Source organism: Sturnira hondurensis, unplaced genomic scaffold (assembly GCF_014824575.4).
Source record: "Sturnira hondurensis isolate 20B ecotype Veracruz unplaced genomic scaffold, ASM1482457v3 Scaffold0010428, whole genome shotgun sequence".
Taxonomy (NCBI): domain Eukaryota; kingdom Metazoa; phylum Chordata; class Mammalia; order Chiroptera; family Phyllostomidae; genus Sturnira; species Sturnira hondurensis.
The window spans coordinates 570255-598018 of NW_028083059.1; the positions used below are offsets into that span (position 1 = coordinate 570255).

Here is a 27764-nt window from a genome sequence, read left to right on the forward strand (position 1 = left end):
ATACTTATTACATGTGGCATGTGATTCCAGGTCACAAATCAAGATTTTAAAAGAGCTGGTTCGTGTTTGTGGTGACTTGGCATACTAAAATAGTGTGTGAGGTGCCTCTTCATTTCTGTGGAGTTAGCCGTTCAACCTCCATTGTGAACCCCTGGCGTGTGCTTGAATCATGTGTTCTCAAGGCATCACAGTTGAGGACATAAGTAATTCTTGATGAGGATGTCATGCTTCCAAGACACAGGGATATGACTTACTTTATGCACCCTGGTCAGGCTTTCTCTTTATTTTTGCTCTTGGGGAAAAGGCAGCTGTTGGACTTTCAAGATTTTCCCTTTTCAAGTCATCAGAATGATCACTTGACTTTCCTGAGATCTAAATCCCAAGTGGCAAGCATAGTGAGTGTATTTGACTTGCTACTTGTCTTGTACGTTGGCTGGCTTATTGCTAACCCCCCTAACAAAAAGCAACAACTGTAACCTCAAAGAAAACCTTGAAATTATTTGGCAACTTCCCTCTTCCACCACCACAGCCCTTTGAACTTCCCACAGCGTGGTGTCCATGTGGCCCAGCTTCCTGCCCACAGGCCCTCCTGCTCCCTAGGTTCCCTTTCCCACCAGACCACTCCAGGTGTGCTGGCAAAGAGGCCAGACTGCTCAGTTACTGGGGTGGCAGGTAGAACCTCAAGGAGTCACAGCCTTAGGCAGGCTCATTGCTGTCCCATGTTCTCTTGTGATAGCTTCATAGATGCAGAAGAAGAGTTGGGGAGTAAATGATGGTACCATGAGGTGAAGTTCCACTTTAGTGGATGAATGATTGTACCTAAAGAGTGATTAACCATAGAGAGAAGTGATTAACACAGAGGTTTCCAGATTTTCTGGACTCCCAGTACTGCAGTGTCTCAGTAATTCCTTTGCAAAACCCCCAGGTCAAAAGTGAAATGAAACAGTTTCTAACTATTAAGCAGGAGAGATCAAACAATTTTGGGAGTATTTATGTCCTAACAATTTAGCAGACACTTGAAATAATAATACACTTCAATGTAAGAAATAATACTTATTTTCCTTTTTTCTCAAATAATCATAACCATTTACTGACCACATGGTAGGGTGCAGCTACTGAGCACTGTATAATTTTTCAAAGCTTGGAGTAAGAGTGGACCCTGCCTCCCTCATTTCCTGGTCTACACTGATGTATTCACAGTGCGTTTGCTTTTTGTCATAGCAGCCATGACATTCAGGTCCACAGGGATTTATCGTGCAAAGGAATGCAGCGTGATCTGCTGTGGGGCCAGGGGCCACTGAGAGCCACTATTTGGTACCCTTACCTGAGAGATGTTGCTGTATTCACCTTGAAAATATATAATTTCCCCCCTATGGTTCCCCAGAATACCTACACACACTTTGGGAACCATGGGGCAGATAGCACGTAGGTCTTCGGTGTGTCCATTTTTTATTCCCAACAGCTGAGGTTTTGCAGGTGGGGTAGGAGATAGCATTTGTTTCCTGCCTGCTAGTAAGCAGAATGGTTTCACATAGATATTAATATGCTACAACCGTCTCATGAAGTGGGTGGTTCTCATTCTCCCCATTTCATTAATGAAAAGACAAGGACTGTTAAAGTTGTTCTTCCTGTTGACGTAGTTTGTATGGACACAGGAAAAGTCGTGCTCAGTCCTTCAACTTCAAGTCCTAGGTCATTTTCTCCACACAGTGTTTGATCTTTGCTTTTGAGCTCAGAAATAAAATGAGAAGCCACATTTGCATAGAAAACTAGAATTGCGGGCTGTGTCTGCCTACCTGCCAATCAGAAATTTAATGAGAGACAGAGGAATGTAAAGATCAGCCCTTGGCTCTGAGTGGCAGTGCTCAGACTTAGAAGGAATACAGCACATGGCCCTGTGTGTTAAAGTCGCTTATGTTTAGTTGGCCGGAAGCTCAATAATAAACAATAGTAAAGCTTCCAGCAATTTCGTGTGAGGGTACGTCAGGGTCAGTTTAGCTTCTGCTACCAGGGAGCTGGTGATCCTGTTCTGCTCTGCTCTCAGCTGTCTAGAAGCTCATACTTGGGACCTATTTTTAAGTTCTGAAGCATGCCTCTGAAATAGTGGTTGGAGGACCTGACACTGTTTAGCCAGCAGAACCTGAGCTTCGGGAGGAGAGATGTGATAGGTGTCTTTATATTTCCACCTTCCTAATATTTGAAAGTGTAGCCCACAGGGAAGAATTCGTACTTTTTAAGTATACTTATTAACAATAAAAAAGTAATAATAATAATTTTTTGTGGTTGCAACTACCCCAGGAGGCTGTAAAGTCTCGTTATTGAAAATCCCTGTGAAAATGAGAAAAGAGGTATTACATCACACAATTTGGCTGCTAAAGCCCTTTCAAACTTAGATTCTGGTTTTTTTTTTAACTTGCTAATTTTTATTTCTTTGTAACTGAGCAGCAGCTTTCAGAGTACCTGTGTTTTAAATTTAGCTTGCTGTCTCACCAAACACTCTTCTTTCCAGAGTTGCTAAGATTTAAGTTTTCTTTTGGAAACAAGCATTTTTGTGGGTTGGCCGTATGAGAGCTCATATTTCTCCTGGGAAGGTCTTTGAGTGTCTATTCTAGCTCTTAAGCCCAGTCCATGTGTGGTTGCGGCCGGTGCCTCTGGGAAACCCAAAGAGGTCTTCTACCCTGTGTGTATGTGTGTGTGTGTGTGTTATTATGGTTCAGTAAGTTTCCCAAATCAGCTTACCAATTCAGAATTTAAAATAAAAATAAGTTAGTCTTGAAGTACTTGTAGTTTTATCACATTATTGTGCTGTCTGATCTTATACTCGGAACAAACACTTCATGTAATCAATGTTGCTATGCTTAAGACCCGATAGATTTATATGGGGTCTTCTTCCCAGACAATGTGAAGGCTTGTGAGCATTAGCCCACCTCCCCGAGTCCTCGTGAGAACAACCACTCTTAGGTAGGGGCTGCTGTGTCTTCCCCTTTGGGCTCTGCTGCTGCAGTTCAAGCCTTAAGTAGACTGTTGGCCCCTGTGAGTCCCCTTCTTAAATCCTCTGCCTCGGCTGCCTCTGTCTCTGGGATGGAGTTGGAGGAGGCTTTCTTCTTTCCTCTTACTGTGGTCCCCTCTCTGCGTTCTCAAGCTCTGCCAGCTTACTTTCCCTTCTGTGAAGGCAGATTTTATGGGAAACCCCCTTGCCAGCCCCAGGTTGTGGGTGATGGACACCAAAACAGAAACAGGGTCTGTGTGAGTTTTCCGATTTGCTGGAAAGGCACCTCCTGAGGCCGCTGTAGCCAGCTTCACTGCTTGTATCTTTCAGCAGGGCGCATGAGTCCTTGGGGAGTTTGCGCGTGTGACTCCCACTGGGCATAAATGGGCTGTGTTTTAAGTTTGTTTTGAGTTGTATATTTCATCTGTGATGTTGGTAAATACTTGAAAGCCATAAGCCACTGTGTTCTGAGAGCTTCTTTGCACGTGAACGTAAAACGTATGTATTGAATTTGGAAATTGTCCAGTGACTGCCCTTTTCACGCGGCTAAATGTAGATTACAGCTGTTTCCTCTGGAAAGACCAATAAAGTCATCGTCTCTCCCTCTTCTCCCACAGGGTGTCTCCTCTGCAGAAGTCTGAGATAGTAGACGTGGTTAAGAAGCGGGTAAAGGCCATCACCCTCGCCATCGGGGACGGTGCCAATGACGTCGGCATGATCCAGACGGCCCACGTGGGTGTGGGAATCAGTGGGAATGAAGGCATGCAGGCGACGAACAACTCGGATTATGCCATCGCTCAGGTCAGAGGCACGGCTGACCAGCTGCTCCGTCCCATGCACGGAGATGGCAGCTGGGCATGAAAGGCCTAGTTGGTGTTGAGTCCGTCAGGCCAGCCCTGAGAATTCTGCCACCTGCTTTGAGGTTGCCACCTAGGTGAAATCGCTAGTGTGTTTGAATGTCATTGTAGTCTTGGTCTTGTGTAGTTTGTGGGCCCTGTCCTGCTGCTCAGGTTTCTTCTGGCTAGTTGTGGGTTGGCCAACCTTTCTGTCATCCAGGCAAGATATCTTTCCTGACAGACAGGTTTCTGCTTCTCCTAGTAAATCTCTTACCTGCAACTCATGCATCTGCTTTGCGTGCTTTTCCTTCCACCACCTTGTGCCAAAGAACTGTGTGCTCATGACACCCACTCTGTAATTCCCATGGTGGCATCTCCCCTCTTCCACAGGTGCTAGAACATTCTGTCACCAGGCATTTAAGATGAAGGGAAGCGGTAACTTACAGCTGTCATTCTCCCTGTAGCTATGACCAGGGCACTGCCCAGGACCACCGCTGTGAGGTGAATTGCTGAGAGCATGAACTGGCTTGGGCCCTAAGTACCCCAGGATATGTAGGGAAGAGCCTCCCACACTTAGGCCAAGTTCATCTCATCCCTCTCTGGACAGGATATCCCCTGCAGAGGCCCCTGATAAAACTAGTTACTGCACAGGTGGCCTGAGAACAAAAGAAATGTGTACTTCTTAATGATAGCCCAAAAGCGAAGGGCCAGCCAACTTCCTGACCCTTAGGGCACGTATCTAGGCCATTTGGCCTGAATGATTGCACAGAAAATAAAGACATGGCAAGGAACACAGAATATTTCTTCCTGTCTCCTTATTGCAGTATGTTTTGATTAAATGCTGCTTGTTTGCAGATTAGCTAGAGTTCCTTTCTCCAGTGTTTAGTCTTTTGGAGACTGTGTTAATCGTCATCATATGAACAAAAGTAGTAATAATGGCTTTATCTCTCTTCACGCTGAAATCAGGGGCTGCCTATAAAACAAGAAAGAGCTTCCAGTCACCCCAGGGCTGCAGGCTGGTCCTCTGCACCGCTGGGGCTCCACCTCCCCAAAGGAGTGCTCTGCACTAGATCACCTCTCGATTCCCTCCCAGCTCATGGTTCTGCAAACTCAGAGAGGAATTACAAATCCTCATGACTCTGAAAAGTGCATGAAATCAATCTTGTTCTTTGGTTGATTTCAAATAAATCCTCAAGGTAATTGCTCAAAGTAGGTAGAAGGAATTCTGATGTTACAGGTGGGAAAACTGGGGCTCTTTCAGGTGACCTGCCTCAGGTCCAAGCATCCAGGGCCGGAGAACACCAGATCTGCATGTGACCTTGGAGATCAGCCCTGCACACCTGCCCATTTACTTTCCTGAGTCAACTACACCAAGGCCTGGGGGACTCACACTTCCTGTAGTCTGTCAGCAAGTGTGGATGTTATACACCCCAGCATTATTAAATACTTGAGTTATAGCATCATATGGCTGGGAGGGATCTTTAGAGGTTTCCTAGGAGTTCTAGGCAAATATTTGTCTGTCGTTTTCTTTAAATGTCTAGGGAAGGGTGATTCCATGACCTGCTTTATTGAAACTGCATACTAATAGGATGTGGAATCTGGAGCAACTGCTCTCTTCCAATTAAAAGCATCAAAGAAAGACAGACAGGGGAGCAGGGCTTTCTGTCTCTGTTTAGGGGTTTGTTTTCTTCCCTCTCCAGCACGATAGTCACCCAGCTGATGGATGGCCCCCATGTCCATGGCTCTTCCTTTCTCCTCTCCATGGTCCTGTTCATAATGAGGCAGAGGGCCCATTACATTAGGGCAGTGTTCCTCCCCGCCTCACAGCCCCTCCACCCAGCCATATGCTCCCTGTATGATCACTGAGAGGGAAAGGCCACAGCTTGATGGATTTCTTTGCCCCTGGTCAACTGATAAATGTCTTTGGTTGCAGTTAACAGCTTGCCTGTATCTGGCTTGGTTTTTTTTTTAATGTGGCTGAATCCAATCCATTTTGATTGGGTTTTTGAGAAAGTATCCTGAAGGACTATATAAGGAAGAAGAAGATTTAGCTTAAAGAATTGTCCTTGGGAAAATTATGATGTAGACAAAGCTCTGGCGCCTGAGCTTCTGTCCACGGGGCTGCTCCCAAGACGGACACTGTCCCCTGATCTGCCGCCTCGCCCGTGGGCAGCCCGTGCCGGCCGCGGACGTCCTCAGCAGCCTGTCGTCCACGGGAGAGAACCCCTCCTGCCCCTACCTTCCTGACGTTTCCTGAACACCTCATGAAAACAGCATTTGGATTTAGGATGGTGTTTTGGGTTTTTTTTTTTTTTTCTGAAAACAAATCATTGTAGCACTAACATCAAAGCATTTAGGATGAGTACAGCAGATGTTCTCTCTGCCCATTGAAATGGACCATCAGGGGTCCAGGTTGGATACAGACTTCCTTTTTATTTGTCTAGCTAGTTATTTTATGATTCCCCATCCCCCGTGGGAATCCTTAATGAGCCTTTATGGGCAGTTTTATTTTTCCATGTGCACCAACTCCTGCCATTTTGAAGCGTCATTTAGCTTTTGGAATATGCAGGTGAGAGAACTCATGGAAAAGTGGGGCCACATCAGACTGAGTCCTCTTCTTTAGGGCTGATGGACAGTGTTGTGTGGTTCCTTCTTGAAAATCATGTATTTTTAAAAATATTGTATCTTGTTAGTCTCTCCTACAGATAGTTAAATTTAATTTCAAAAGTAATCTGAAATTAATAGGAAGTTTGTGATAGCAAAAGAATTTCTAACGTCTGTGGGCGTGCTCCACACAACCCGGTGGTCTCTTCAGGAGCGTTGTGGGGTTTGGGCTCCAGACTGCCCTGCGACTCAGAGCAGGGAATTGGGTTTTAGTTCAAGGCAACCGGGGGGTTCAGGGTGGGTGTGTGGCTCACTGGGTGTACAGAAACGGCGCATTTAAACAGAGTCGTTCCTAACAGGGCATTCACTCCAGCACACAGTACAATCCACAAAACCAAAAATGAACAGACAAGCAAAAAACCCGCCTAATTTCCTTCCCTCCAGCTCAATGTTCACCCTTTTTTGGGACCTTTGTGAAACAGGACACAGAAGGCCAGGCCAGGCCAAGGGGAGGCTGTGGGGACCCGATCGGGTGGTGCTCAGAGACCCTGTGCCCAGAGAGGGTTCAATTATTTTATTGGAATATTAGGATATTGCTGTGTGTTTCAAACTGGGAGAGCCATTACATTACTCTCAACTTAGTATGGTGGCTGCTTGCTTACTGGGTTTTGTTTTTCCTGACTGCACAGCACCGTAGCAAGAGGTGCTCTGTACTAATTGGCAGAAAAGGAGAACAAAATGGGCACAGAAGTGGAGGCAGAGCGTGTGTTCGGCTGTGTTTGTCTGTGAGTCTCTGTGTGTCCGTAACTACTTTTAACCTGCAGGCTGACAGTGGGAATTGGCTGTGTATATATGCGTATCCCTTTTTCAAAAGGCTGCTGTTGCATGGGCGACATTGTCCCTTCTGTTGTTACCATGGAATCTGTGACTGAGGGTTCTGATTCAGACTGTACTTTCCTTCCACTGTGGTGTTCATCTTCTTCTAATATTAAGACCCTTTGAAAGCATTTACAGAAATAGATCTTTATGAGAATAATAATTAGAAGTCCAGCTGATGAATATTTGGGGGAAATGATAATTGCATAGATTTGAGAGATTTTAGCTCTTCTTCTTAGGCCTGCAAGCTTGGCCTTTCATTTTCGTAAGCGACTAGATTTTTCCTTCAAAGGACATTGTGTGACTTTTATTCCTAAATGGTGGGCTCCTCTGAACTTTATTTTCTTCCTTCAGTTTTCCTACCTGGAGAAGCTTCTGCTGGTCCACGGTGCCTGGAGCTACAACCGGGTGACCAAGTGCATCTTGTACTGCTTCTACAAGAATGTGGTTCTCTACATTATTGAGGTGAGCCGCTCAGACTGTTCCTTGATGAGGAATGAATGCCTTTTCCATGGGGCATCTGTGGTGTTTCAAGTAACTGCAGAGATGATTTTACAAATGTAAAGTTAAAGCATAGGTACTGCTTCGACGTATTGAAGTCTGTGTCACACATAACCTCCTTGAAGCTGGGGACCCCTTCCAGATGTGGGTCCTCACATTGTGTAACAAAAGCCAGGAGTCGGCAGCCCTTTTCTGCTGCCATGCCCCGGGCCCCCCACCTCTGGCTCCCCATCTCAGCTGTCCCTGCCCAGGGGAGGAAGGCCCTCTCCTTCCAGTGTTCCTCTCCCCCCCAAGTAGATGCTGCTGTCACCCACAGGGCTATCAGAGCCTGGCAGCAGTGTCTGCACCTCTGTGCATGGGCACTGAGACTTCTGGGCCACCCAGTCGGTTATTTCTTTACTAGAATGAAAGGGCCCGATTTCTTGCTATAGTTCTCATGGAATCCTCAAGTTTCCTGAGCATTTATTCATTGTTTTGGGGATATCTGGGCACTATTGCTTAGTGCCCTGTAGTGGGATATGGGGCAGGTGTGGAGGTAAGTGGAGAGTAAACCAGTAATTAGGTAATTTAAAATATCTCAGTGAACTCATGGACCTGTCACTCTGTGTTTCATGGTGCAGATTCGGTTATAAGTAAAATAAATGTGCTTGCTAGAGGAACCAGGTAGAGAGGGGGTGGGCCCAGGAACAGGTGGAAAAGGCACTTTGCTCTTAGTGGGAGTGGCAGCCACCTCATTTCTCCTATAAGAACAGCTTGGGGCAGAGGCGTGGCGTGGAGGCCTTTGGGACGGACAGGTTTCCGAATGTGTCCAGAGAAGAGGAAGCAGGCGGTCCCACTATGGAGAAATAGAAAAGCAATGTTGCTTGTGTATGGTGTTAATATCTCATTCTACTATGGATTATTTTGTGTCTGGTTTCTCAACTCTTGGGCTAGTTTGTGTGATGTCTCAACTCTTGACAGAAATAATAACCAAGGCATAGATTAACCTTTTCGGATATGGTGCCTGAAAATACTCAGCTCAGATAATTTAACAAGTAGTTTGCTATGAGTAACCATTTCCTTACCAAGTTTTCTACTCTTTTTTTTTTTTTTTTTTAATATTCAGGTCAAACATTTAGGTTCACACCACTCACTCTGTAACTAAACTGCTAACGAGGTGTGCAGACTGATCGCTGCACAAGCCTGCCCAGCCAAATGCGATAAAGGGGGACCTGGAAAAAGAGATGCATTTTCCTAATTTGTACGAAGGGCAACCTCCTTGCCTCATCTGCTTGTCTTGTGCTGTAATATTCAACTCAGTCCACTCCAAGTCAGGACTTTTAGACATTATGTGTAATGGACTGTGTAGTTTCTATCTTCTTCCTCTTCACATTTTTACAATTCCCTTTTAGTCTTTTAAAGATGTTTGTCCCCTCTTCCTGTGGCATTTCTCGCATTCGTGATAGGAGTCATTCCTAAAGGTCACTTGCGGTCATAAGGCATTAGAACCCTGTTCCCACGTGCCATCCCAAGTTCCACATGCATTTTAAGCTCCTGTAGCTGTTGGCTTCACAAGGTTTCTTACTAATCTGGTTTTCCTCACAATCAGCAAATTACAGATAGTCTAGACTTCTTATCAAGACATTCTTCACGAAGCTCCTAGCCCTTCAGCTGTCCAGAGCGTCCTCTGGGGCCTGTCTTAGTCATTTACACCTACTATCTTGCCTTTTTTTTTTTAAACTTCAAGTGGGCCGAAGATGAGAAGAGTATAACTTTAGTCTGTTTGAGAAGTTCTATTTGGAACGAGGCCCTGAAAATGCTATGTGAGCTCTTTAATTTTTCAGTTGTAGCTGGGCAGCAGTTGCTAAACTTCCTTGTATTAACAGCCTTGGGAAGCAATCTTTACAAAGTTCTAAATAAATAAATAGATAGATAGAAAGATAGGTAAATAAATAAATGAGAGAGAGAGAGAAAGAAAGAAAGAAAGAAAGAAAGAAAGAAAGAAAGAAAGAAAGAAAGAAAGAAAGTCTCTACCACTCTCTGCTCATTGTTTTAGTAACTTTTCCTCAGATATGTTAATTTGAAAAGGAAGACAAGGAGACGCTCCCCTAGCCTGGCAGTGCGGGCACTCGCTCGGCAGCGTCGGTCATTTCCAAGTGACCTCTGTGGCATCAACATGCATGGCAAACACCAGTTTAAAGCTAGGGAAGTACCTCTCGCATGCTATTCTACTGTGTTTTGACCTAAAACATCAAAGATTGCCATAATTTGATTAGCTCCTTTGCAATGAATAGTTTGGGGTTCTGAGGATTTTATAATTAAGTGAGAATACATTAAATATATTACTTATCTCTCTTAAATGGTTTTCTTGTAGCTCAAGGAGAAACCCTTCACGATAGCTGCTATGTTCTCCTCTCAAATGTCTTCTGATATATGTAACTCACTTTTTAAAATAGTTTAAAAATCATTTGGCAAATTAAAAAGATATATACATCCATGCACTCACTCACTTATATAGTCTTAGCCATTATTATGAGGATGTTCTATGATTTGAATTGTCGATAAAGGTTGCACAGAAGAAGTATGAGCCCATGATGTAGTACAATCTACTCACTTGGTGCACAGACGTATAAAACTTGGTTTCTCTCTAGAAGAGGTGTATGGCTATATTCTCGTAGCAATATGGAACACCACTGAAGGTTCCCAACTCTGATATGTATATTCTTTTCTGACCGTTTTCTCTGATTTACAGAGATCTGCACATACAGACAAATCAGTGTTTTTCCAGAAATGTCATCATGCTTTGTAATACAGTCTATAATGCCTGTTTTACTTAACAGTGCATTTTGAGTTCATTCTGAGTTAGCACATGTAGATGCATTGCGTGGTATTTCACAGCATAGTTTCCTACGATCTATTCAATCATTTCTGCATTGATGAACATTCAAGTCATGTCCAGTTTAGTCAACCAAAAGCCTTGAAGAAAATCAGCTGCCCATAAGTATGCCACCAAAATTATATGGATCTAATTAGACCATTTTCACCACAGCATCTTGAACATAACACACACTCAATTTATATGTTACTGCCTGTGCCCCGAGTTCTGCTTTGCTGACAGGCCTTACACAATGCCTGATCAGTGTGCCACATCACAGGCTAAAATAGGCACTCCACTGGTTGGAGTGATTAAAAATTGGAACAGAATGATGGGATCAGTGATTTCTTGGTGGCCTAATAGCTAAAACTAAAACTACATATAGCCTGTTTTCCATCGCCCTTGCTACTGTCTTAATTGAGTACTTGTTACCTGGACGATGGCAAAAACCACTTGCTTCAAACCACAGGTGCTCAAAAGTGGTGCCAACAAATGTGTGGTGAATGCCGCTGCACTTTTCAACCTCTTCAAGGTTTCCTGTGTTTCCTAATGAAATTCCCTCTTCCCCTCTAAGCCCCTACGCCTGCAATGTGGCTCCCAGTTATCCCGAGTCCACTCCTACCGCATCCCTGCTTAGTTTGCTTTTAATCAGTCATATTGAAGTATAATTAATACACAGTATTATGCACCTCTTTCAGGTGTACAGTTCTGTGAGTTAAGACTGGGTTTTTATCAGTAGAAACTAAATGGCAACTTCCTGTCTCCTGTGCACTGTGACAGCCGCGTCCCGAAGACCTTGGGAGCTAGGCGGTGGTACTGGTTGCACCACAGTGTGAATGTGCTTCCTGCCAGCAAATTTTGCGCTTAAAACTAATTAAGATGGTAAACTTTATATTATGTGTATTTTACTACAAATAAAAATGCTAAAAATATTGCAAAGGAATATCACAAGTTCTTTGTTGCCCTAACCACCTTGAGGGAAATGAAAATGTAGAGAGAGACCGTATGCTTTGGGGAGCTCACTTGAAAATCTGAAAAACAAACTTCACGTGTAGTTTGGCTTTGTATTAAAACCAATTAAGTGCTGAGTTTGTGGCTGTAAGCAAATGGACCGTACTTCCCAGAAGGTACAATCCTGTTGTGGCCTAGACTGAGCAGAACCTCAGGGCCTTGCCCAAGCAGGTAGGCTTCCCATCAGCCAGCTCGAGGGGGTGCATTCTAGGCGTGTCTGTCTGGGTTAGGGGAGCAGGAAAAGGAATAAAATTAGAGAAGGCAAAGAGATGGGGTAGATGGGAGAGAAGGGTTGCCAGGGAAGGGGATCTGAATAACCAGGCCATTACTGGCAGCTGGGATTCTTTTTTCATCCTATTGTTAGGCAAGTTACCTAGTAAAAGTGATTTCAGAAAATTTGTCAATATATAGGGCAGACAGTAAGCTGAGACCTGGGGCACAAATCATAGCCATTGTGTAACTATTTCCCAATATAATTTGTAAGTTGAAAGGAAAGACTGGTTTTTAAAAACTTTTGATTTCAACAATGGGAGGGTTTAACCTTAAACATGAAGATTGGAGGGAAGGAGGTTAGGGGAGGGTTCATATAAATTTTTGAATTACTGGTCCGGATGTGACCCACTTAGTAATTCCTAAAGAGAATGGTCAAATAAATTCTTTAAAGTTCCTACACTGTTTAACAACTAGGGGTTGGTTATTTGGAAATTCCCAGAGTACATTTTCAAAGCATAGCAAGTTCAGCACCTGAAGCATTTACGAGGTAAGCGTTTGCCCGTGGTCTTTCTGAATCCTAGGAAAAGGTTATTTGGAACAGATAACATTTTTTTAGTGATAATAAAACTCAAATAGAAAAGTAATAGGAAAGTTACTTAAATTTAACCTGCACTTCAAAAAATTAGAGATGGACTTCCTGTACCTTTTGGTATAACATAAAGAAAATGTGTTCCCAGTTATGTTTGAAATAGAGATGAGACTTTGAAATTGTGCCGCTGGTTAGTAGGGGGTTCCTAATACTGAGAAGAACCATAACATATAGATACTGATGTGGAAAATGGGAATTTTATGCTATTTAGAGGGTCTGCTTATTTTGGCAACGTATGTAAGGCATTTTAATGTTTTTTTGAGATCATTAAACTGGTAGGGACACAGGCCAGAAAGTGGGTTGCATATTTAGCAGGGAGATCCACCTGGAAATATCACTGAGTGAGACATAGAGGTTTAAACTGTAGGTATTTTGAGGCCAAATGAAACCTAGCGAGTAAATTTAGCTGAAAGCTAGTTAAGACTTGCCATTAGCTGACAAGCCTAAAATCACCAAACAGAAATCCCGACCCCGAGAATTCGGCAGGACGTGAGGAGAGCCTTTCCAGTGTTTTGTTTCCTGTGTCTTCAAACTGAACAGTGAAGTGAACTATGGTTTGTGTATATAAACTGCCATGCCAATAAAAAATGTCTTCGTAGAGTACTCAAAATTTATTTTTTCCTGATAATGTATACATATTCTCTTTAGCTATTTTACAACTTTTTTTTTTCTGTTGGACCTCTACAAGGGTTTGTCTTTTTTCCTCCATTTTTCAGGCCATCCAATTTTCATTACTTGAAAATATCGTATCTGAATTGCTGCTTTCACTTCTTTCACTCACTGTCTGATTGGCTCCCTGTGTGGGGAGCCTTAATTAAACATGTTAATGTACAGACACACTGTGGATATGATCAGAATATTCCAACCTGGTGTCTCTTTCCTGAAAGTAACCTGGATTGCAATGTAAATGGTGAAAGGTGGTACTGATTTGAGCCGATTTTGCTTTAAGTGTTAAGATCAGTAGGGACTAGATATCTTAAACCCTGATTAAAATTTTATCCGGTAACTTTTCCCTCCTTGGGCTATCATTTGTGACTTAAATATACCTTGAAGAAAATGTATTTCATTCTTGACACATGAGAAATCTCTTTGTGCCAAAAGGCAAAATTCCTGAGAGCTAAAACTTTCCTCCACTGGCCTCTGCAGTGGCTTTGTCAGAGGGGACTTTATGCTTTCTGATATAGATTCATTATTTGAAGGGCTAGATTTGCAGTCATGAGCATGCCGGTAATGTTTATAGGTAAAGGTGAATTGAAAAGCTCAGTCAACATATGTACCTTTCTATGAGTGTTATGACTTTATCAGATATGGAATGCCAAGACCAGGGGCCCTGGGACCAGCTCCTCAGTCAGGCTTCCCCGTTTAATGGTGGGTGGTGGTGGTGTGTAGGGCATGGGAAGTGCCCCCGTGGCTGGATGGTTGCATGCACAGCCGTTCCAGGAACGCCCATTCCAAAACATCCCAGCTTGCAGGGTCCGTGATTGCCTGCGTGGTGCCTATTTTGTGCTGATAGTTGTTGAACAGCAATTATAATTTTAATATGTTGGAAGGAAAACTATTTTGAGAAAGACTCCTAATTGCCATTGGGCAATTAGAAATGGGAGTTGTCTAGAAATAGAAACATCCTTAGTAGTACTTTCCTTGCCTCAGGCATCCTCATTCTCCAAGTCGGGCTCTCATGGGCTGTGGGGTGGGGATGAACAAGACAGAGCCCTTGCTCTTGGAATCGAGTAGGGGATGCAGATAGGAGGTTCTGCAATTACAACAGAGCCCTTGGGTGCTGGCTTAGAGGAAGGCAGTCTGCAGTGAGAACTCAGAAAGTGGTGCTTCACACCTGGGTGGCCTCAGGTTTCCAGGATGAGTAGGAGCTGATCAGGTGAAGGGGCTAGAGGAGAGGATTAGGTCAGGATACCAAAATGGGGCCTCACCTGTCTCTCCTATCCAGGCCTCTCTGTTTATTCCAGCTCCGTGATGAATGTCAGCAGTCAGCCCAGCCCTTAGTAAACAGCAGGGGAAGTGTGCACCTTTCTGGGGCCTCACGTTTCAGAAGGAAGGCGGCTGCAGAACTAGTTAGGTGTGTGCTTAAGAGTGCCCCCTCCAAGTCTAGCTTGTTGCTGTGGTTTATAGAACTGGGAGTTTATAGCAAAAGAGGGGGTAAGGAGTTACAAACCCAGAGAAGTACTAGCAGTCTGGAAGGATTCCCCTACAAGATATACAATCACTTTGAACTTTATAAAAATAGACTCTTACTGCCTTTCACCTGTGACAGTATATGCTCTTTTTAATGTTTTTGCAGCTGCTTAACCTAAGAGGATCATTACAAAGATCCAACGTTCTAAAAAAAAAAAAAACTAAATCTAGGCATTGATGTTTTAAAAATTGAGTTTCTTTTTTTTAACATTGACTTTTTTAGTGATATATATATATATATATGTACATGGGTTTTTTTACAGTTTACACTAAATATTTTGTATTAGTTTTAGGGGTGCAGCATAGTGGTCAGTCATACACTTCACAAAGTACTCCTCCCTATATTTCCAGCTCATGGTCATTTTTAAAAATTAATTTATTTTTATTGTATTGTTTGCATTACCATTTGGTCTCCGCATACTCCCAGCAGTCACCACACTGTTGTCTATGTCCATGAGTCCTTTTTCCTTTTTGCTCAGTCCCTCCGTCCCCTGTTCTCCCTGCCTCCTTAGCTGTCATCCCGCTCTCTGAGTCTGTCTCTATTTTGCTTGTTAGTTCAGTTTGTTCATTAATGTCATAAAATGTTTAAACTTCTCTGGAATAACAAAAGCTCAAGTCCAAAACCAAAATCAATGCAAAGGACTCACAGGGCCGATGTGAACACTGACAGGCCTGCCCGGTGTGGGGCCAGACTTCGCTCTGGGGGACCCACTCTTCCTGCCCACCTGGTGCGGTGGGCCAAGCCCCAGCAGAGGCCCAGCTCGCCCCCTCTTGGGTTAATGCTCCCCCGTTCGAACTTACTTTCCTTCCTTCAAGTTCCATTGCGATCAGAGACAGCATCTGCGCCATTTAGTGCTAGATGCTTGTGAGGCCGAATGTTATTTCTATTTACCAAACTGGTTCCGGCTTCCCTAGGGCAGGGACTGCTGCCTTCTGACTTTGCCCCCAGACAGGACTAAGTACACAGTGCTGATAAACAGATCATCCATCCATCAAGCACATTTCAGTAGAGGCCAGCATGTAAGAATCTATTAGGCTTTGTGGGGTTTTGTTGTTGTTGTAGTTGTTTGGGTTTTTCAAGAATGTAAGAGAAGACTACTTAAGTAGCATGTTATATTATCTGTCCTTTTTGTGTCTAACTTAAATCTTTCCCAGATGAATTTTTCACACAGGGAAGTGTACCCTCCTAGTATTAGAAGATGAACTCATTTTACAATTTGTTTAAGCTCATCTTTTATAAAAATAAAGGATAATTTTGATTGCATTCTTTAAACACATTCCTACCTTAGACTGCCTTTTATTTTGGTTGAAACTCTCAAATAGATTTTCACTCTTGTGAAGCTGATTTCACAAATAAGATTTCTGCCATTTTACTCTGTTTATATTGCTCTTCTGTCCTTTTTTTTCTACCAGTAGAGACCAGAAAAAAAGTTTCCTGCAACTTTTGAAATCAGATTTCCTTTAATTTTTCAAATTAAGCTTGCAATAGTGTCCAAGCTCAAATCCGCTGATCGTGCCTATTTATTCGTCTTTACCTCTGCACCCAAATAGCACCATTCTGCACAAGTGAACTACAGTGACATTTGATCAAAGTGCTAGAAAGGCCCCAACCAGGAGTGGAGACTTCAGTTATAGGCTAAAGAAAAGATGGAGCATACATCACAGCAGGAAGAGACAGGGAATTGCATCGTCTCCCTCCAGTGATGGAGAATAGTTGCCTCTTTTCGACAGTCTTGCCTTTGCTTGCAGAGGATCAGGAGCAGGGTGGCGTCTGTCCCCCCCACCTCCCCCAGCCCCTCCCCCCCCCGCCCCTTTCTCTAAACTGGTCAGCTGGGCTTAGGAAAGAGACAGAGATTGTTGGCCCCATAGTTTTAAAATACCGTTTTGTAGGCAGGTAAAAAGAAATTATTATGTTAATGCAATTCACCTTCGTTTTCCTGGACTTACTAGTGTTTTGGCTTTGACCTTTAGTTAAAGCAGCTTCTGTTAATAAGTGTCACATGAGAAAGGTCATCTCTCCTCCAGTAAATTTAAGTAGTAAATAACATTCATTGCATTCTGACAACTCACTTGAGCCACTATATTACTTTCCCAACAGATGTCCTGAGAGCTCAGAGTTCTTAGTCCAGTGTCCTTCCTGGCAGATCGAGTGGACTCTGAAGAAGCCCTCAAGAATAGGAGTGATATCTATGCTTTCTTACCCGATCTTTGAAACTGAGGGAATGCAAAGTAGATTTGTGCTAACAGTACTGCTTATAATACTCCAGAGCATGCCAGTAAAAGAACATTGATGAAAATATTGGCCTCTTTTGTCTGAGGATTATTTCACTAGGATGAAGTTTGTTATTGCTCCTTTAACCAAGCTGTATGTTATTTTGATAATCTCTTTGTTGGTCACAATCAACTTGAAAGTTGCTTTTTTATAACATTAGCTATTCACTAGAAGCTTTTGCCTTCTCATTAGCCTCACCTTATTAGTTCATTTCATTCCTTCAAAGGTGTTTATTAGTATGATATACCACTTTCTTTCTTTTTTCATAAGGTATAACTTATAGGCAGTACAATGTCCCTCTTTTGGCATCCAGTTCCACGAGTCATAAATGCACACGGCAGTGTCATCACCTCGACACTCAGGTGTAGAACAGGGCCATGTGCAGAAATCTCCCCATGAGGAGTGAGCCTCATCCAGTCCCTAGCAATGCTGGTCTGTTTTCAGACTCTGTAGTTTTGCCTTCCTTGACTGTCATGAGTATTATGAGTGGAACTGTGCAGTTTATGGTCTTCTTTCGGACTCCTTTCTGACGTCGTTCACTCAGCGTAACGCGAGCGAGGTTCAGCCGTGTTGGTGTATGAGTAGCCTCTTCTGTTTGATTGCTCAGCAGCAGTCCACAGTACGAACAGGGCTTCCCGTGGCTGGGGAGTTCTGGGTGCCCAATTCCAGGGGCTTGTGCACCAAGGACCAGGATGTCACCGGACTCTAGGTAATACCATAATTTAAGAAAGGACGTGAATAAAATTTGACTAGAATGACACTGGCCATAATAAAACAAAATGATGGTGAGGGAGGGCTGAGTGGGCTAGGTGAACACCTCATGCTAATGCTTCCCGGGGACAAGAAAGGCCAGGAGCCCACAGCATTGTCTTCCTAGGACTACTCTCCCGTCTGCTGGCTCACTGGCAACTGCCGTTAGTGGAGAACAGCATGATGAGGGCACAGTCAGACCACCTGGGGGCTTTGCTGCAAGCTCCAGCCATACAAATCTGGGCATGCCCCTGGCCACTGCCAGCCTCAGTGTATCCTTCTCTGTAAAATGAGGATAATCGAGTACACATGTGGAAAAGTTTGTGAGGATTAAGTGAAATTATATGGGAAAGCCTTTTAGAATCGTGCCGACGGCTCAGCTTGCACATGAGCCTTTAGCATTATTTTGATATACTTACATAATATGTGATGGACCTTACAACTCTAGCGTTGTCTGGGCTTAAGGCTCTTCCAGTCTTTGCCTCTTCCTGGAATGGAAATCTGCCCACAACAGCATGGCAGCTGTCTAGTCCGCCCTCTGCTGGAAACCTTCTGGGGAGAAGAAGCGTCCCCTACTACATCTTCCGACAGCTCTACCGAAGACATGGCTCCTGCTGTTCACGGCAGCTACGTGTGATCATCGCGGGCACAGTGACTGTGGTTAAATCGGTTAGAGTAACTTGAAATTTGCTTGGTGCCATCTGTGCTAATAGTTGAGGTGCTGGTAAATAATTGTATTCCAGTAACGTGGCCACCTGTCCATAACTGAGAAATAATTCTTCTAACATTATCTATGGCCTGATCTCCTTTCCTGGCCCAGAGTGACATTTACAGATTTTGTTAAAAATCTAGAAGCCTAGAACCATTGACGCTCTAACACACTTTGCCTGAGTTACATCAAGAGCATTCCAGTGAAACATTAAGACTAATGTACTTGTCCATTAAAACGCCAGTCCCTGAATAGTCCACTTTGCTGGAATTTGCTGGAAGAGATCCAAGTGAGAATGGTTCCTCTGCTCCCAGGACATGAGTTGGGCTGGTTTCTTTCAAAGCCAAGCCATTGCGTGTTGACTGAAACTCATTTTCCAGGCTGCATTGGATCAAGATGTCTGCCTGCTTCAGAGGCCAGAAAGAGCACTGCCTCTCGGTGCCTACTGAAAATACAGCTTCCTCCCTTCCTGCGTACAGACAGATGGGTAGGAATGGGCTGTCAGCAAAGATAAAATCAATGCTTGCAGGTGGGTAATGTTGCAGTGTTGATCTCGGGTATTTTCCACCTGGAGGAACTATAGCCTTGAAGTATCCAGAAGTTCTATCAGTTACATTGGCCTTCAGGTACTTCGAGATTTAGCTGCTTTGGCACACTCCACCGTAAAAACACACATCAGTGGGATGCAGCCTGCCACTAGTATGCATCAGTATGAAAATGGACTTGCTATTCTTGTTGTGGAATATATTTTAAATATATAAAAGCTGAGTGCATTTTGTATATGCTGACTTTCTAGGGGGTGACGGGGTGGGAGGGGACTTGCAAGAGAAACTCACTCAAAAAAGGCAATGCTGTGAAAAATGCCCTGGCTATTTAATGGATCACTGGTATCTCTCATTTTTACCTGTTTCTAGTATCACTGACTGATGCAAAATATGCATTTGAATTATTAATTCTTATTGGAGATGTTAAAAGTCCACATTAGGTATTCCCAATATCATGTTAGTTTAACCTCGAATGTATCTGAAAAGGTCGACAGAATTTCTCTGTAGGGAAGTTACATAGAAACTGGGGTTTTCTTCCCAGACAGATGATGCCCAGCAGATGGCCATTGTCTTTCCTGTGGTGTCCCAGGCCTATCCTTGTAGTCTTGGGAATAAGCACTGCCACACACTTAAAGAGCCATGTACAATACGCATGCTCTTGCAGTCTGATTTTTCTTCCCTCTTTCTGTTTGTGTAGTTCCGTGGCCATCTGTCTGGGACATTCCTGGGGGTGCCGCCCACAGGAACTCTCATGGGAGGCCCCTTCCTGTGTAACTTCTCCGAACCCACTCCCCTGCCTCTAGCTGGAGCCTCCACAGACCGGGGGTCATGAGGGATAACTCTGTGGTCCCTCCTTGTCTGCCTGCTCCAACAGGGTCCGTCACAGCATTAGTCCCACAAGTGGTATCTGCCCTAATCAAGAAATGCTGATCAATGTTTTCCGAACAATAAGCAGAAGTAGGAAATAAACCCTAGATTCTACTTAAAGCAATCAAGTCTTTATCATCACTAATTAAGTTGGTAGAATGAATTCTAAAGATTAATATTAGAGTAACTTTTACAATCAAATTTTATAATCAATGAGTTAAAAGGAAAATTAATTTAAACATTAATCGAAAAGATATAATATTTAAAATGAACTTAAATGTACTAAAGCTATGGTAAGAAAAGTGCCACATGAGAGTCGATGTGAATAAATAGAAAGGCCTACCCCACTCCTGGACAGGAGGAAATAAGTACACACTGACATACACATGGACACACACACACACACCTACATATATACACACAACTAAAGAATCAAGGCAAGTATTGGAACAAGAAAATGTTGAGGATCATATAAAATGTAAATGTGAGAAAAAGCCAGGAAATTTTGAAAATAAAAGTGCTAAGAGGGATCCGTCACACCAGATGTTAAGCGCAGTACAAAGGCAGAGTGCTGACAGCGATCTGGGGCTGTGCGGGGTCCGGGGTCCGGGGTCCGGGGTCCGGGGTCCGGCCGGAGGACTGCACGGCGGATGCGCAAGCAGCTCCACGCGCAGCCGCATCTTCAGTCTGTCATGAAAATGGCATTGGGGTGACGGGGGAAGAGAGAGTTCAAAGCAACAGGGGGCCATTTGGAGAAAATGGTACATCGAATTCATAATCCGTACTTTACTTTTTTCACCAAAATTAATTCCAAATGAATCTGAGATTTGTTAAAAAAGGATAACTTCATGTGAAAAGGTAATGCAGTCACGTAGTTCTAAACTTAAAAACCCCATCCGAAGTTAAACATAGTAAAATCTCCTCCTGTCTGTCCACTTCACTGGCCCCTGCCCTTTAGAGGTGTCCCTCATATGTCCTTTCAGTGTTTGTTTATGCAGACCTGGACTCAGTCACGATGGTTCATCATTGTGCCTTTGTTTTTACACAAAAAGGTTGCATTCTACCGACCCAGTCTGCACTTCACGTTTGTGAAAAGGCAGTATGTCTCGGGAATCTTTCCACATCAATATTCGAGGTCCTCCTCATTCTTTTCCAATTGCAGAGTGTTTGGTAGGCAAACAGTTTACTTAACCAGTCCCTATTGATGGACATTTGTTTTTTTTCCAACTTCAACATTTTCCTTCAACAAATTATGCTGCAGTGTTGGATAAATTCCCAGAAGTGAGACTTCCACGTCAAAGGGTAAATGCATAAATAATTTTAATAAATACAGCCTTTTCCCTACCATTTTTTTCATTTCTGGAAGTTCTTTATATATTGGGGAGATTAGCCCATTGTCAGTGGCATGAATTGCAAGCATTTTATTTTTTCATTTAGCAAAAAATTGGGATCACCCCAAACTGTTCATGGCAGGCTGGGTTTCCTGGGAAGGAGACTCTGAGATGCAGTTTCACATGAGGAGTGTTTGTTAAAGAGTGCCCTGAAGACTGACACCTGCCTGTGGGGGGGAAGGGAAGCGTGAAGAAACTGTGGCTCTGGACGTGGATGAAACCCTAGGTCAGACAGGTGGCCAGGGGCCAAAGCCAGTCTGAGAACACAGGTTCCTGCTCTTGGAATAGCTCAGCTACTTCTTTCAAGGAGAGCATCCCAGAGGAGGCCACGGCTCAAGAGAAGTGATTCCTAGAGAAATGAGTGGGAATATGCAGAGAAAGCCAAGGAAAGAAGGTTACCCTGGGAAGAGCATACAAGTGACTCCTGGAAATTACAAGTATCTCTGAATGGTTGAAGGCTAGGTTTGAGAGAAGTGTCTAGGTACGCAGGGGGGGAGAAAACTGGGTGACATCCACTCACCTTGGATATGTGCGAGTCATGGCATTTTAGGCACAGCAGCAGTGATGCGATGAGATCTGCACTCCTGGAAGATTGTTCTGGTAGCTCTTTAGAGTGGCAGCTCATAACAGAGCAACAGTTGTATTTTCCAAAGTTGGCTACACCAATATGTCTTTTAAGTCCCATGCTTTTCATACAAAGTGCTGCTTCTCCTGAATAATGGGCTGTGTCCGGGTAGACCTTTGTAACAGCCTCAGGCAACACCCACCAGGTGACTTCTAGGAATAGAGCATAAAGGGACACGCAACCCTGGAACCTGACTGTCCTGTTGCAGGAAAATCAACAGCTTCTTTTTAGGTCTCGGTGGCCAGCCACATCAGTGAGTGCACATCAGAGAACTCCAGCACCGCCCCCCAACTTCATCCCCCACCCCCACCATCCAGCTGAGGCCAGTGGAGTGGAGGTTTGTGGTCTGTGCTGAGCGCTGCCCAGTCACAGATCTGTGAGCAAAATTTATGTTGTCCTTCTTCGGAGCCACTAAGTTATGGGAGTAACTTGTTAAGTAACCACAGTCACTAGGACAAATAGCAATGCTGATTCTGATTCTAAGCAATTAAGTAATGTCCCATTGGGCTAACAATTTTATCCGTTGGTTCATGTTCCTTTGAGCTGGTCACTTAGGGGGGTTGAAGAAGGTTGTTTTGTACAAATAATACATTCATTGGAAAGAAACCTAGTTACAAGGACCTTGTCAGCATGAGGTTTGGTGATCAGGCACCAGGAAAACTGCCCTTCAGCACAGTCTGGGCTCCTTACCCTGGTGTCCACTTACCTGGATCTGACCCTGACACTAGAACTATCAGTTTCCTGATGACAGAAAAGTACCAGATTTTCCTGTCGCTACACAAGCGTATGCAGTTGTCAAAACATACAACTGTACACTGAAAAGAGTGAATTTTATTATATGAAAAATATGTCTAAAAATAAAAATAAGTAGATAGACAGTCTAGTAATTGCTTCTTGGTGCTTGAATCAGGCCGGGTTCCACATCTATCAGAAAGGCCCTTCATTAATACTGAACCTCCTTCCCTTCTCTTCTCCTTCTCTGCTCCCCCTCTGTCCTTTCCCTTCCTCTCCCTTCCCCTCTCCTCTCTGTCTCTCCCCTCCCCTGCTCCCTCACACACACGCGCACGCACACACACACACACACACACACACAATCTGTTTTTATGGTTGGGCCTGCTAAGGGTAATTCATACATTCATGCCCATGTTTAGATTCAACAATAAGACCGTGATAAAAATATTGCTTCTATACCTAGTAAAACTGGAGAACATTTGACAAGCCTGAACTCAGTGCCTTTAAGACAACTTAAGCCTGGTAAAGTCATACATGCACTGTCTGTATGCACATGTGAGTAGCAGCAAGGAATTGTCTTCCATTCTATTGTCTCATTCCTGGGAGTTCAGGTGGCTCCGAGGGCCTAGGGCGTGAATTTGTGCCCATACCACTGGGCTTCACTTCTTATTAGGAATAAGAAGTCAAAATTTCTTATTTTTGGATTGTAAGAAAATAGTTAAAATGTTTGTGTTTCTATACATTTCATTAACCTTCAAGTATGAATATTATAGTAAATCATAAACCACAATTCAAAAGGGGAAATATCTTCTTCTACCACATTTAGCATATTTAGTCAGTTTCTTTCCCAACTCTTCTCAATAACAGCTGAAAGAGTTTCTTTCCAATGACAGATTGTCAGCACATTGACATAGATTATTTTAGATGTATATTTTTAGTGGCAATGAATGATTTTAAGTGAGCTTTTTTCAGAAATATAATAATGGGGAGAAGAATTGTTATCCTATGTGTCAAACTTATAGAATCTTTTTTCCTTTTTTGAGTAATGGTCAACCTAATTAGTAACTTAACAACTATTTTACAAAAGAAAGGGGAAATTTAGAATTTGATGAAATACATTCTAACAGTCACTAGAACTGACCTGTTGATAAATAGTGAAGAAAACTATCTTCTTGGCTCAAGATAGAGAAAAAATTATTTAAAATACTTGAGAATTATTTCTGATCTTTTATTGTATTTTATCACTGAGATTAAAATGTTTGGAAAGGAGGATTGATCAAAATGTGGTAGGAAGAGAGGGCAGTCCTTTACATTTATTTGTGAACTTGAACTCAGATCTAGCGTTCTCAGGACAGTATTTACCTAACATCTATTTTCAGAACTGGATCACTTCATGAGATCCCCGTTTCTTAGGAAGGGCCCTTAATTAGGATTAAAGGCTAAATGGCATGGCTATGAGCTACTTACTACCCGGAGGTACTGGGAATCATTCCATAAGAAGGTTGTGTTTTGTTTTCTGCCTCTGAACTTGGGGGACTATCTCCTTACTGTGTGTGAGTGCTGAGGACTGGAGATTGGAAAGAGAGCAGGATATACCGGGGTATATTAAATCTTTTTAATGTAAGGAATGCTGAAGCAGGTTCCCAGAGGATAAAATCTGGCAAGGACCTAACAGGGAGGAGCTATTCCCAAACCGGAGAGAACCGGCCTGCTCCCTAAGGGGCCGTCCTAAATCTTCAGCGTTGGCTGGCAATGCTGTGTTTCTTCACACGCACTGGAAGTGGCTCCGTGCTGTGTAACAATTTGCCAGTCTGAACTTGATTCCTTTTAAACTGGTAAGGTTTACAAAGAGAGATCTTTAAGGAAATGAACCCAGTGAGGAGAAAACACTACGAAGTTGAAGAATGTAATTTTTATGTATAGGAGAGAGCAGCTTTTTCTCAGGAAAATTATTAATTGCTGCCAGGGACCATGAGGCCTTCAACCACTGCCTACATTCCTCGGAGTGGTCATTAGCGGGCTTGTTCGTGTCAGTCCGCAAACGTCCTGTGGGAATGTGGATCTAGCCCTCCAGAGCCCTGGGTGGCTGGTCTGCATGCGAGAGATTTCAGGGCTCCGTGACCTGTTCCACGTCATCCCGACTCTCACCTGGCTGTCAAAAGAGGAGGCCTTTTCCTACTCCTTGAGGAAGGGGCCCCCTGGGTATTCTCACCACACCAGTCCCAGGAATAAAAGAGGCCTCGGGTGGTCATATAAAATAATGGCGATAAGAACAATAGCCCAAAAAGAATACAAAGAATGTAACCGCTAAGACATACAGGTGCAAGTGCCACTTCCGGCTTTGCTTCTGACCCTGAAACCTCACTGCTTGGCCAAGTTGTGCTCTTGGTCTTAGTCTGTGGGAAAATCTTTTACTTTTTCTTTTTTTTTTTAGGGTAAAAAATAATGTGAATGAGAATCACTTTGAAACTTTATTTGCAGTTACCAGGACCACTATAAATCTGTATTTAAAAATATTGCTGAACATTTTTAATGACCAAGAGAATGTCTTATTAAGATAAATAATGACAATTTCTATAGCATGTAAACTCAGCTATGCAAATATATGTGCATATATAAAAATACTAAAGGTATAAAAACCAATATATTCACATACTTATATGTGAGTTAGTAAATGTATGGGTGATTTTTCCTATGTATTTTATAGGCATTTTTAAATGTTCTAAAATGGTATGTCAATTTTATATGCAGAAAAAAGTCATTTGAATTTGTACGTGTTTGAATTGATGCTCTAATGAAGGGAGTTTGGAGAAAGACAACCAGAACATATAGCTTACATGCATTTTAAAAACAAAATCACACAAAAAACTCAGAAGCAAAAGTAGGCCATTGAAACAAATATTAGGATTTTATGGGAAAAGTATCACTTAGGGAAGCTTACATTATTCCAATACCTTTTGCTGTCAGTAATACTCACACATTTACTTGCAAATGGTTTCCCCTGAAAGATAAATACTATTAAGTGGTTTACTCACCTAAGCAGGGTTTCAGGAACTCTCATTTAAAGAGTCTCTAGTGGACATTAAGTAGTTTATACCTTTACGTGACTTGAATTCTAAACACACCAAAGTCATAATAGACTTACTATGATACAGAGTAAACGAAACAGCTCTGTTGTAAAATCTATTTCAGTCATTAATTTTATTTCACTTTGTGGATTTGAGGTGCAGTGCTCATTAAATATGAACATTGTACCCAAGAACAATTTAGTGTCCACTGGAGTCAGATGGGTTGTGCTTTGTCGACTTCTTCTACATTAATCTGTTCCTTTTTGGTTTCAGAATGTGTTTGCGTATTTAAAAGTTCGTACGCACACGGTGATCGGCCATAGGAATTGGTGCTTAAGAGAAGCTTTAATACAAACAAAGCTTTGCATTCGCTAATTTGAAGGAAACCCGGTTTATCTGCAACTGTATAGACTATGATTCTGTCAAACATATTTGAACATTTATTTAGGGATTTGATGTATAGTTTGTCTTATTAGCATAGGTTTTATTCAATTTAGATTTTATTTTCTACTGTCCCTTTAAGTTGCAGAGGGCCTGACCTGGTTTTATGGATGGCATGACTGTTTGCGTGTAGAATCTCTGAAGGCCTGTGAGCGGTTTCAGTGCCACTCACAATGGCACATTTGGATTGTTAAAGTTTTGTTAAACATTCCATGCTGAATTCCTAAAACATGTAAGTCTTGATACTTAATTATAATCAAAAGGAAGAAACAGTGCAGTATTTGTGGATGGATGCTGTTAACCTGTGAACAACTATCCAAGGGAAGGGGACCTTGGTAATGGGGCCTGTTGGGAGGTAAAGGTCACAGGTGCTTACACCTTGTGCATTTGGATCTCTATATAACAGTAACAAATCCCTTTTTGGTTCCACAGCTAATTTTAGTTCACGAATTCTTTAACACCTGTGTTATTTTCCCTGTTCAGTTTTGCCAAGGCTGTGATGCCCTTGCTGCAAGGCTCTTTTGCCCTTGAGAATGTGCAACTTGTGTACTTACTGATGGCCACCATGTGTCACAGACTTCCAGTGACACACTGATGGCCACCATGTGTCACAGGAGCTTCCAGACTACTGTCAAACCATGTTTGTTACCAGAAGAAATAGTAATGATTCTACTGTGAAGACGCTAATCATAAAATGATCAGTGATCCACTGAACTTGAAACTCCCTCAGGGAAGCATCTATTACTTGTGGAAAATGTTACCGGGTGCTCCAGGAACGCCCTCCGCGTTCCCTGTGTGTTTCAGGGTGAGGCACAGGAACGCGCCGGGAGGCGTCTGCACTTGGTAGTTTGGTGCGCACTGCCAGCAAGCAGTCGTGTATTTTGATATAGCTCTGTTGTCCACTTGGCCTATTGAAAATAAAAATTTCTCTTTTTATGGGTAGCTTTTTAAAATAACTGGGTACCCAATCCTCAATGGGGAAAGACTATTTCAAATAATTTTAATTCTTAGTAAGAAAATAATATCAAATTTCTGTGCATTAAGACAGTGCTTAAAGGGAAGGCTGATCTTTAGAAGGAAGAGGCATGACTGTTGATCCAAACTTCAGTCACCTGATCTTTCTGCACTTCAGTGTCCTAATTATAACTGGGGACTTAACTGACCTCGTGGGTAGTGGTGGCAGCTAAATGGTATTAACAGATGAGCTCGGGCCAGAGGCTAAACCCTGAATACACTTTCCTCCTAAACACAGTCACTTGGTGGATGATTGGAGAAAACAGAAATTGATCACTTGGAAATAAACCATGTTGCCTCACTGGAGGGTGAACATGGACCCAACAGGAGCCTGGAGAGAGGGGCCCATGGGAGAATTGCTCCCAACAACTATATTCAAATGAACAATGAACTTTTTCTCTATGTATTTTTAAGAGCTCCTCTTGAAGCAGCTCTTGGATTCAAGGATTTTAGCTGCTCTTGCTGATGGCAGACGGAGCCATTTTACGATCTAGGAATGTTCTTAAGGAACAAATGACCACTCTTCTCCTTTTTCCTGGAGAGAAAACAGTGACTCTTCTTTATGGAAACAAAATGTGGACATTTCCAATAGAGCATCTAGATCTCCAGGAACATGTAACACATTTT

The 27764-nt window shown here is 42.9% G+C and overlaps 1 protein-coding gene across 3 annotated transcripts in view; it reads left to right on the top strand.

The window, feature by feature from the left end:
- Positions 1-27764, top strand: part of ATP8A2 (ATPase phospholipid transporting 8A2) — a 562260-nt gene that overhangs the window by 350973 nt on the left and 183523 nt on the right. For all 3 annotated transcript variants that reach the window (XM_037058854.1, XM_037058855.1, XM_037058856.1), the window contains 2 exons: positions 3607-3790; positions 7660-7770. In XM_037058854.1, coding sequence (XP_036914749.1) covers positions 3607-3790; positions 7660-7770 — 295 coding nt within the window. The remainder of the gene's footprint in view (positions 1-3606; positions 3791-7659; positions 7771-27764) is intronic.